The following is an 11,055-nucleotide window of genomic DNA, read 5'->3' as shown; positions in this document are numbered from 1 at the left end:
TGTGTAAATACCATAATCCTCGCAGCAACTAAAATATCAACAAAGAAAATGGATAACTCTTTCCACATTATTATCAACTCTAAACATTAGCAAATCAAACAAAGAATGAACAAAAGCTTCTATTAGTACATAAAATCTACAAAAAAAACAAAGGGAAATAAAGAACAAAAATCAACAAAATTATAACTTATAATTTCATAATTGTCAATAATTTATATAAAACATAACAATTCTTTATACTTTTGTTATACATATATAAAAATATATATATTATTAAACCAATTGATAAGAGAAAAATTATAAAAATAGCTGCTTTTAAGAAAAAATCAAAATATTTTATAAAAGTCGCACACACATTCGTCCTTAAATGACCGAATCAACGCAACTGCAAACAACAGAAAACAATAATACCGGGGTGGTCAAAATGGAGCCACCTCCGCCGACGACTTCGACTACCGCATCTGCCGTGGCCAGTAACACCACAACATGCGTGTCACCTGCACCATCCACAGTAATCGAACAGTTACAAACTCACCAGCAACAACAGCAGCAATACGCACTGAAATGGAACGATTACCAGTCATCGCTGATCAACTCATTTCGACACCTGCGCGATGAGGAGGACTTTGTCGATGTAACATTAGCCTGCGATACAAGATCATTCACAGCGCACAAAGTAGTGCTCAGTGCTTGCAGTCCATATTTCCGTAAGCTACTAAAAGCGAATCCCTGCGAGCACCCAATTGTTATATTACGAGATGTACGTTCCGATGATGTAGAAAATCTTTTAAGGTAAATATTATTGCGAAGATGAGATAATTATAAAATATTAGCATTGTAAGTCTTATAAAAAATTTATAATTAATAAATTTTTTTTTCTTTTTGTCTTTGTCTTTGTCTTTGTTTTGTAGCTTTATGTATAATGGTGAGGTGAACGTCAGTCATGAACACTTGCCAGATTTCTTGAAAACAGCACATCTATTGCAAATACGTGGATTGGCAGATGTTAGTGGCGGCTATACTGCTGGATTAAGTACTTCAACTAAGCCAATAGCAAATAATAATAATAATATAAATAGCAGCAACAACAACAATAATAACAACAACAAACTTAACTTTTTGACATCACAGACGCAGAATAGTAACAGCAGTACATCATCACCGTTTACTACGCCAACTGCAGCTACTATCACACCAACCAACACATCCACAACTGGCAATCAAGCATCTAATAATTTAAATAGTTTGAGTGGGGCCGTCAGCATTAATACACCCGCCATACAAGAATTGAAAGCTTCCTCAGCGTCACCAGTAAGAAAAACCAATAACAATAAAGTAAAGTAGACAGTTCCCAGTAACTGAATTGTCACGTTTTTTAGTTAGACAACAAAATTTTAAAATAAAACTAATTTTTCTTGTTTATTTTTTTTTTTGTTTCTCTATTATAAAGGCAAACCATCACTGGGATCTGACAGATATCGAGAATAACCGTAATAGCCATCTGACACCACCACCACAGAAGCGCATCAAAAGCGCTGATCTATTTCGTGCACAGCATGGTATCAGTCCCGAACGTTTACTACTTGAGCGGGAATTCCCGGTAGCTGGACAACATCCCTTAACCCGCGAGCGCAATCGTGATAGAAGTCGAGAAACTTCACATGATCGCGATCGTGATCGTACCATGGAACTACGCGAATCACTTCTGGGACAGGCTTTAGAAAACAGTAACGGACAACAACTATCAATCAATCAAGTGCGTATAAAAAAAAAAGTGAAATGCTTTTATAAATATATTTTTTTTAGTTTTACTAAATATATACTAAATGTACACTAAATATACTATAAATATTTTCGTCTATCTTTTTTTTTTCTTTTTTATGTAACAGAAACAACATGTCGATCTTGGTTCATTGCATGCGCAAAGCGCAGGTGAAGATTCAAATAGTAGCGATACTGAACCATCAGATCGCGGTGATGGACAACATGATGGCACAATGGATAGCATGAACGGTTCAATTGATAATCAGCGATCTCATTCATTTCCAAGCGCTTTCCTCGGTCTGCAGGGTATACCTGGCCTATTGCCAGGTCCATCGGGCATAAGTGCTAATGATTTTGGTAAGTGCAAAATTCAATTATATTTCTATTAAAATCTCATAAATTACATACGTTTTCAAAATTTTATTTAGATAAATATTTATGCTATATAATAAATAATTTTCATTTATTTTTGTAATTTTTTTTTTTTGATATTTATTATTTGTATAAATACTTTTTCTATATATTTGCCTGCTCCATTGAAAATAGTTTTTTTTTTTCACATAACCCGAATCAAAAAATTTACACCAGAGATATTGAAATGCATTTGTGCTCTAATATTTATGTTTTAAAATAGTAAATAACTTTTTAGTTGCATTTTACTAGAAAACTGTGAATATACTTAATTTAGTAGATATAAAAAAAATAAATATATATTGAATTTTTTATATATTATATACATACAAACACAAATTGACAAGTAATAATTTACAAGTGAAAACTCTCTTCACGGATATCCCTATTGAACTGACACCTCTCCTAAGTGCATAACTTTTTTAATATAATTTTTTTTTTATATTATTTGGAACAACTTAGCCTTGTTTGAACCTCACAGACTTTTCAGATCTAGAAAAAATACCCAATGATGTGTATTCACTTAAGAGAGTTTTCACTGTAATTATAGTACATCAATAAAATATTTTTAATTTTAATATTTTTATACGTATATTATTTAAAAAAAAGTGAAACATGTATAAAAATATTTAAACAATTTTCAGTTTATATATAATTATATACCACAAATTTTTTTTAAATAGAATTTTTATACAAAATTTAATATTTTTTAAGTTCAAGTATTCTGTTTGAATTTATAAAAAATATAGAACTTTTAATTTTTGCCTTGTTAATTATATAAAATTTTATATATTTTTTATTTTAAATAATGTATATAGCAACAGTAAAGGTATTTAGCCCCATAAAACATAATAAATTGTTTTTAAATTTTCTATATTACATACTTTTTCATATATAATTTATGCGATATTTTAAATACTTATGTACATATGTTTATTATATATGTAGAAGTATATTTCAGGAAATAATATTAATATTAAATTAATATAATGCAAAATATATATGCAAAAAATAAAATAATAAAACCATTAAATATGTTAAAAAATATTTTTGAAAACAATAATTTTTAAAATATAAAGTTTTTAATTTAATTACTCGAAAAAATAAATTATAAAATTATTAAATGTATAAAAATATATTTTTAGAAACTGTTATATCAAAAATATAAATTTTATTATAAAATATCATAATGCTACACAAAAAACTTATTATAAATTATATTCATAATAAAACAAATAATCGTACATATTTCCATTAATATAAAATTGACGTAATATATATAATATAACACGTTCTTAAAGGCATATAATTTAAATATATAACATATTAATTATATAAAATAAACTTTATAATAAATTCGAGTTAATATTTGATATTATAAAATATTTTTTACCACTTTATATTATTTTGATATATTGACATTTGATATATCTCCTTCGAAAAGCAAACTTATTTTTCAAAAGTTTAATATCATTACCATCCATAGTATCACATTGGACCACTACGTTTAAGTAGACTTAAGTCAACCAGACCGCCTCTTCAACCTAACTAAACCTAATATAGATAATGATATTAGCTATAACTAACTGGTATATGTCAAAATCACATACGTCATATTTATTAAATGGGCTTTTACTGCGCTCAAGCCACAATTTTTTCCTCTTGCCTTGAAGACAGATTATTTTCTCTTCATAAACTATCGGATCAACATGCGTGAACCATCTCTTTTCTTGTACTTTGTTAAAGTGTATGGTAATTTGAATTTTTGGCAAAAATTCTAATTCGGAACTGAAATAAATTTTAATAATTTCATTTTAATTTGATCAGGGATCGATTAATTTTCTTGATTTTTCATTTAAAGTAAATATTAAGTGTCCATATTTCGTATAGATATATTTCAAAATTTTGTTATTCGTCATTAAAGATAACTAAAAATTAAAAATTTCTAATATTTGAAGTTCCAATAATCTGAAATATAAATAGTGCTAAATTAAAGAAAATAGTGCTTTCTACGTGTGTAGTAAATTTATAATTATTTTTTTTCTTGTAAATTGATGTCTCATACTTTATGTCTCAATATTTTTGTTATATTAATATAATAAAGGTGCAGAACAAACTCAATAACAATATCTTCTTTATATTTTATTTTGTTAAATTCTTTAGCAAGGAAAACATTCGTTTATACCTATTTTATGGTTCTTAATATCAATATGCCTAAACTAAAAAATATAATTCTCATTTTGTTTGTACTTTATTATTTATATATACTTTTAGCTATCTCTATTGAAAATGTATTATTTTATTTTAATATTAAATTTGTAATGTTTTATACACTCTATCAAATAAATACAAATTCTTAATGCTCAGTAGTTGTACTTTACTTTATAATTTGAGAAAATAATGAGAGTTTCTAATGAATTTCCTAAAATTACAGTAGATAATCCTGGTCTTGAAGTTTTTGAACATGCACTTGTTTCGAGGCAACACTGCCAGGTGTTACTTAAGCCAGCCCAAAAATAAATTATAACTTTTATTTTTTTTTTGTTATTTTTTCTTTTTGTTATTTTTTTTTGTTATTTTTTTTTTTTGTTATTACTTTTTGTAATTGTTTTTGTTATTTTTTTTTTGTTATTTTTTTTTTGTTATTTTTTTTTTTGACATTTTCTGGTGTGATACAATTTTTGGACATCTGTCGCAAGAGTATCTCATTCAAGGTTTTTAGGATCTTTTTTACACAAGGTGGTCCACTTGCAAACCATCACTTTCTAAAAAGAGTCTCTATAAGTATATGTGTATGTACCAAAACTAAATTATTTTTATTTATTTTTTTGTTATTGTTTTTTTTATTTTTTTTTTATGATTTTTTATTTTATTAATTTTTTTTATTATTTTTTTTTTTTATTATTTATTTATTTTATTATAATATTTTTATTATTTTTTTTGTTTTTTATTATTTTTTTATTATTACTTACTTTTTTTTGTTATATTTTTTTTGTTATTTTTTTTTTTGTTATTTTTTTTTTGTTTTTTTTTTGACATTTTCTGGTATGAATACAATTTTTTGACGTCTGTCACAAGTATCCTATTTAAACTTTTTAGGACCTTTTTTACACAAGGTGTTCCACTTCCAAAGCATTATTCTCAAAAAAGAGTCTTCATAATTATATGTACCCTGCTTTATCTAAATGCAAACCATCGTTCTTAAAACAGCCTTCATAAGTATGTATGTATACCCTGTTGACTGTACACCACTTGCGTGCATGAAGTGATAGGGTTTAAATCGTAATTTGTGTGACATTATATACATGAACTATTGTGGTTTCTTATTTTTGGTGTATGACTTGATTACTTTAGTAAATTACATTGAGGATTTTATTTCAACAACTCAATATAATAAAAAAAAAAAAACTAATCTTATAAAGAAAATATTATATGAGTAGCATATGTGCATCAACGGATGATATGTCAATCTCCTTGATATATTTTAGCACGTACTTTCTATTAATAAAAAGTCCTACTTTTCATATATTTGTTTTTATAAGGATATTATGGATATTTCATTAAATATTACATAATTTAATGGATAATAGTGTGTTGAATTGATTATTACGAAATCAACAAATCGATGCGCAATCATTAGCCTAATAACAATAGTCATAAACGAGAGGAATATCGTTGGAACGTGCCAAAAGAACTGTCACAAGAACAACAAGAGCAAAAATGAAATAACTATAGCCAAACCATTACACAAGGCAAGTGTCCCAAAATGTTTTCAATTGACATTCAATATGGATTGCATAAGCGTAATGTTTCAAACACACACACACATACACATACAAATGCAAATGCACACCAATGTATCACACATACATTGATGTCTATGTATAGTTAGTTGTTTGGTAAATATCCTGGCACTGCAACGAATTGGCTTGACTAGCCTGTAGAAGTTACTCTAAGACATATACGTGCTGTGTGGAGAATATAAAAAAAAAATATTACTAAATATACATAAAATGTAAATCGAATTGTATATACAAAAAAAAAAAAAAAATATTTATATTAAAAAATTTCTCTCATGCTTCAACTCATGCCTCATGCTCCAAAACCAAAACGAGAAAGGAAGATTTCAAGTATTGTCCATGATGCTCATTGAATTGCCATTTAACGAGTTTTTCACAACCAATTGCCAAAAAAAAAACAAAAAAAAAACAACAACAAAAAAAATTTCATATATTTAAGAAAGTTAACACACACACACATACACATACTTAGCTACCAACATAGTCATCAACAGAGAGTAGTCATAGCCATAGATATGAATGTAATCATAGTCAGCTTGCTTGCCTTGCTACCCACATATTATAGCCGAAAAGAGTAAATTTGGAATATAAACGCACTTAAAATAATATCACAAAATATTGTATTTATCGCACATTAAAATGATAATATCCTTGATATTTTCTGTCCTCACCCCCACACAAACCTATCCAACGCAACAAACAAAAAAAAAATATATTTTCAAATCATATGCCAAAAATAGAAAAAGAAAACAAAAACAACAATTTTCTTGAGGGCGAAGTAAGTCAGCGACATTTTCAACTGGACCGACAGCAGCAATAACAAAAAATAATAATAATAATAATAGCAAAAACAACAACAACAACAACAAATGGCCAATACTCGGCAATACTCTTCTTCACCAATGTATGTCCTTCATTTTTGTTAGTATTTTTTTATATTGCTAATGCAAGTAAAAAAGTTTTTTTTTTTCACTCACACATCTGCATGTATGTAATTTTTCAATAACTTGCTGTTTGTTTTTCTTGCTATTATTATTTCTGTGTTTTTTTTTGTTTTTTTTTATCAAAATTATATTTTTCTTAATTTTTTGTGTTATCCTTTTTGTTTGCTGTATTACGCAATAATGGCGTTTATGATGTCTTTTAATATTCTATACGCATAGATCATTGAAACAAATGCTGCTCAACTTTGTCCATTCAATCCATATGCTAACCAAGGAATAGCCATTCCAAACAAGTACATGTACAAGTTATTGCATATCCACGTATGCGTATGCGTGTGTGTGTGTGTGTGTGTGTTGTACTACTACAAAAGCTTGACTTTTTAGCAATATGTGTCGCGTTATACAAAACATTTCAGGGCCACCACTTCAATGAAGTTTGTCTGAAACGAAGGGGGTAAGCTTTATATTACCGACTTGAACATGCATAGCACTTTTCTTTTGAAAAGCATTGTTTCTATTTGTGCTTCTATTTCTACTTTCTTACTCTATATCTATTGTTTTTATGTTTATTTATTTTTTTGTTGTTTTTTTTTTTGTTGTGTTTCTTTATTTTATTTTATTTTACTATTTTGTATAATATCTTTTATTACATTTTGATACTTACTCGGCCATAAAAAAATGTTGATCAGAAATAAAAATTCAAACTCAAGTTAGAAAATCAAATCTAATATCACATAAACATTCAATAAGCTTATGCCCTGCTAACGGCATTTATGCCACTATACCGTAGAGAAAAACACGCACACACACATACACACTCATACAGACACACTCACACTGCGGCATACATTGAAATGGTGATGTGATATATATTTTATCATATAAGGCACGTACGTATTCGTATGATTAGTTTGCGCTTGGATTGGATTTAGATTGCTTCCAGTCACATTCGATTTGGAACTAGTTAAAAAACGTAAGAAATGCAAAGACTAGAAAGGGGCAAGCAAGGAGGACCTATATTGATTAGATACTTAAAAATATAGACTCTAAACTTTAATAGATAGATATAGTTAAAATGCAACAGTTTATTTAATATGCCGATAAAAATCGTACAGATGAGAGATCCACTTTTAATATTAATCAAAATAATTTAAAGAATTTAAAAAAAAGACCATTAGCCTAAAACTCAAAATCTATATGATATACGTATTTAATTTATAATATATATATTTATTTATATCCCCGATATAAAAATCGTAATATTCTCAGGCAGACAAGCTATTTTCAAATCTCTTGTAAGTAGTACAGCTACATTCTTAACAATTCAAGAGTGCCGGACTCATCTTAACGTGTTAAAGTTATTCTAGTCTAAATAAAGATAATGGTAGACATTTACACTGACGGCTCAAAAATTTATAAAATAGTCAAGGAATAACATACTTTCTCATAAAGTGAAACTTAGCATATCGTTTCGACTATAATATCATTATGATAGCCGAAAATAATGTCGACTCGATACGCAGCAAAAATGTTCCTATATAATAAATTCTTTATGTCAATATCGTAATCTTTCCGAACAGCCAAATCTCTAGTAGGCGCTACAGCTGTGTTTTTAACATATCGAATTTGCCAGGCTTCTTTTAGCGAGGTAGCACGATTACCTAGGTATGATGACTACCTTGTCAAACAATTTTGTTAAGACACTAACTCTACGTTCTTACATTCATTTTTTAGATATTGTTATCCCACTTACAAAAAGTTAGCTTGGCAATAAAATACAAAAATATATAGCTATACAAAATTTGATAGATGAATCTTCTTAGAGATCTTAATATTAACCTGTTCCAAACTGGAGAAAAAACATACTGACAAGTCAGTGCGTACTTGAAAAATATGCTATAAAACTCGTCGTGACTTTGTAGAGGAAACCGTATTCCACTGTACACTGTATCAGTATCCATTATTGGCTAGAAAAAGATTTAAAATTTTTAGTGTAGACTTTTTATACCGACCTAATGGAGCTGTCATCATATAAAATTAAAAACTTGACCAAATTTATAGATTTGTCAGGTTGGTTTACTTTTACTTAAAAGGTGAGAATCGTGCACGAATCCGTAATATGACAACGTATCTTTATTTAAGCTCAATTGGAGTTTGTGTACAATGCCATCACTCCTAGTAAAAAGTTAGTAAAAGCATTTCTCAAACATTTGTCCAATTTTTATCTTTTCATTAAATTAATTTTTGTTTAAAATTAGTTTTTTTTTTCCTAATTAGTTTTAACTACAATCTGCGGAATATTCCGGTTGACTCTGCAAAACACCACTCATTTGAACATAAAATAAAACTATTTTATATTTATTTCTAAAAAAAATTATTTTTGCTTTGAATATTTATTGGAACATTAGTTATTATACAGCACAGAAATACATAAGGATTGCTTTGGTTAGTACTTCCTTAATATGGCTGATGTACTTATAGGGTATAAGTTGCATATCCTGTTTGAATGGTTGTTGTCAATTTTTTAACCAATTTTGTGCCAGTTCTAATTTTGCTGACTGATAACCCCAATAAAGGTTATTAGTTCTCTTTTTAATAACTTGTATAGCCTCGTTGTGGCGATAACCCTATTATCTATTTTTGTTAGCGTATGTAGTCTCATTTTCGAGAAGAACTATGAAAGATTATTTATAATTTTTAAAAATTAATTTTTAAAAAAAGAAGTTTTCGGACGTTGTATGTCTGGGAAGTATCGAAAAATATAGGGACAGCATATCATCTATCTAATATGATATATATAATATTTTATTGGAAAGGCTGATTGTGTGCAGTAATTATAGGCCAGAGTATTCATTATACAAATGTAGTATGAATGTGAGTTTGGGTCTAGTATAATACTTACTTAAATATTTCACATTTTGCCTCCAGTATAATCTATTATTATTGAAATATATAAAGCTTTGTGACAGGAAGTAAGTCTTACGTTACCGTGAAAAATAAATTGTTTGAATTTTGCTAATATTCGCAATGATTTTACACTTACCATATTTGAGGAGAAAATATTTATTCAAAAAGGATAAATCCTACAAACGGTACTCCCACTCATTGCAGTTAAAATGTTTTATATTATTATTATAATGATTGCAAAACTTCCTTTTGAGCTATATAATATATGACATATTGGACAAACGCATATTTAGATTTTATATCATTGAACGATTTTCCATTTTTTTGTGCATTTTACATTGAAGCACTTGGTTGGTTTAAGCGGCACACATGTCCTGATAAAAGGACTTCTTTTCCACTTTTGCTAAACAGGAAGCTTAAGGTTTCCATATGTGAGTTGGCTTTAGTGTTGTTTGCTTTTTTCTTTTTGTTTTTTTGTTTTTTTTCGTTGTGACTTCTACTGACTTTAGAGATATATCTTTTTTACTTAACTTTTTATATATAAAATTTTTTTTTTTTAATTTTTTTTTGTTATTTTTCTTGAATTGTTGTTGTAGTAGCATCAGTTGAAAACCGTTGGTACGGAGGAGGTAACATGAGCCTTCAGTTTCAGTTTTAATATGTTTGCAGGACGTCTTACTTTTTCTACTTTATATTGTTTAGATATTTTATTTTTGCTTTTTTTTTCGATTTTTTTCTCATTTTTTATTACTTTTACTTAAAAAAGTTTACTTTGCAAATTCTTAGGAAAGAAATACATTTAAAGGCAAGAAGGCATTAGAGAAAAAATTATATATGGAGGACAGAAATAACATATACAACTTTTGCTTGTTCTTAGTTTTTTATTATTGTTGCTTTCTTATTGTTGTTATTGTTATTGCTGTTGTTGTTGTTATCGTTGTTGTTGTTGTTGCTATTGTTGACCTTAAAAAGGGACACTAACTTGGACATGAACATGAGCATTTTAAAATTAAAATGAACGAATGTGAGTGCGCAGACTACATTGACAGCAAATAAATAGCAACAAAATAATAACAGCAAAAGGGAGTGCAGGAGCAAAACAAATAAACAAACAACTTTCAATGAAAATATTCTTAAAAAAAAAATAAAAAAAAGTCAAGAAAAGCATTAACAAAAACCAACTCATATGAAGAAAAACAAATAAATGAAAACTAAAGTAAAACTGAACA

General features: G+C 27.8%; 1 protein-coding gene across 2 annotated transcripts in view; it reads left to right on the top strand.

The window, feature by feature from the left end:
* The first annotated feature begins 298 nt into the window (after window positions 1–298).
* LOC119688953 (protein abrupt) overlaps window positions 299–11,055 on the top strand; it is a 74,230-nt gene continuing 63,473 nt past the window's right edge. The window contains exons 1-4 of one of the 2 annotated variants that reach the window (XM_038103646.1): window positions 299–792; window positions 912–1,311; window positions 1,451–1,756; window positions 1,890–2,121. In XM_038103646.1, the coding sequence (XP_037959574.1) occupies window positions 368–792; window positions 912–1,311; window positions 1,451–1,756; window positions 1,890–2,121 (1,363 nt within the window). In that variant the 5' untranslated portion in view covers window positions 299–367. Of the gene's footprint in view, window positions 793–911; window positions 1,336–1,450; window positions 1,757–1,889; window positions 2,122–11,055 lie in introns of both variants that reach the window. The other variant, XM_038103645.1, reaches the window with a different exon arrangement.

This window comes from Teleopsis dalmanni, chromosome X, assembly GCF_002237135.1.
Source record: "Teleopsis dalmanni isolate 2A chromosome X, ASM223713v2, whole genome shotgun sequence".
NCBI classification, from domain to species: Eukaryota; Metazoa; Arthropoda; class Insecta; order Diptera; family Diopsidae; genus Teleopsis; species Teleopsis dalmanni.
This window is presented reverse-complemented; position numbering and strand designations above follow the sequence as displayed.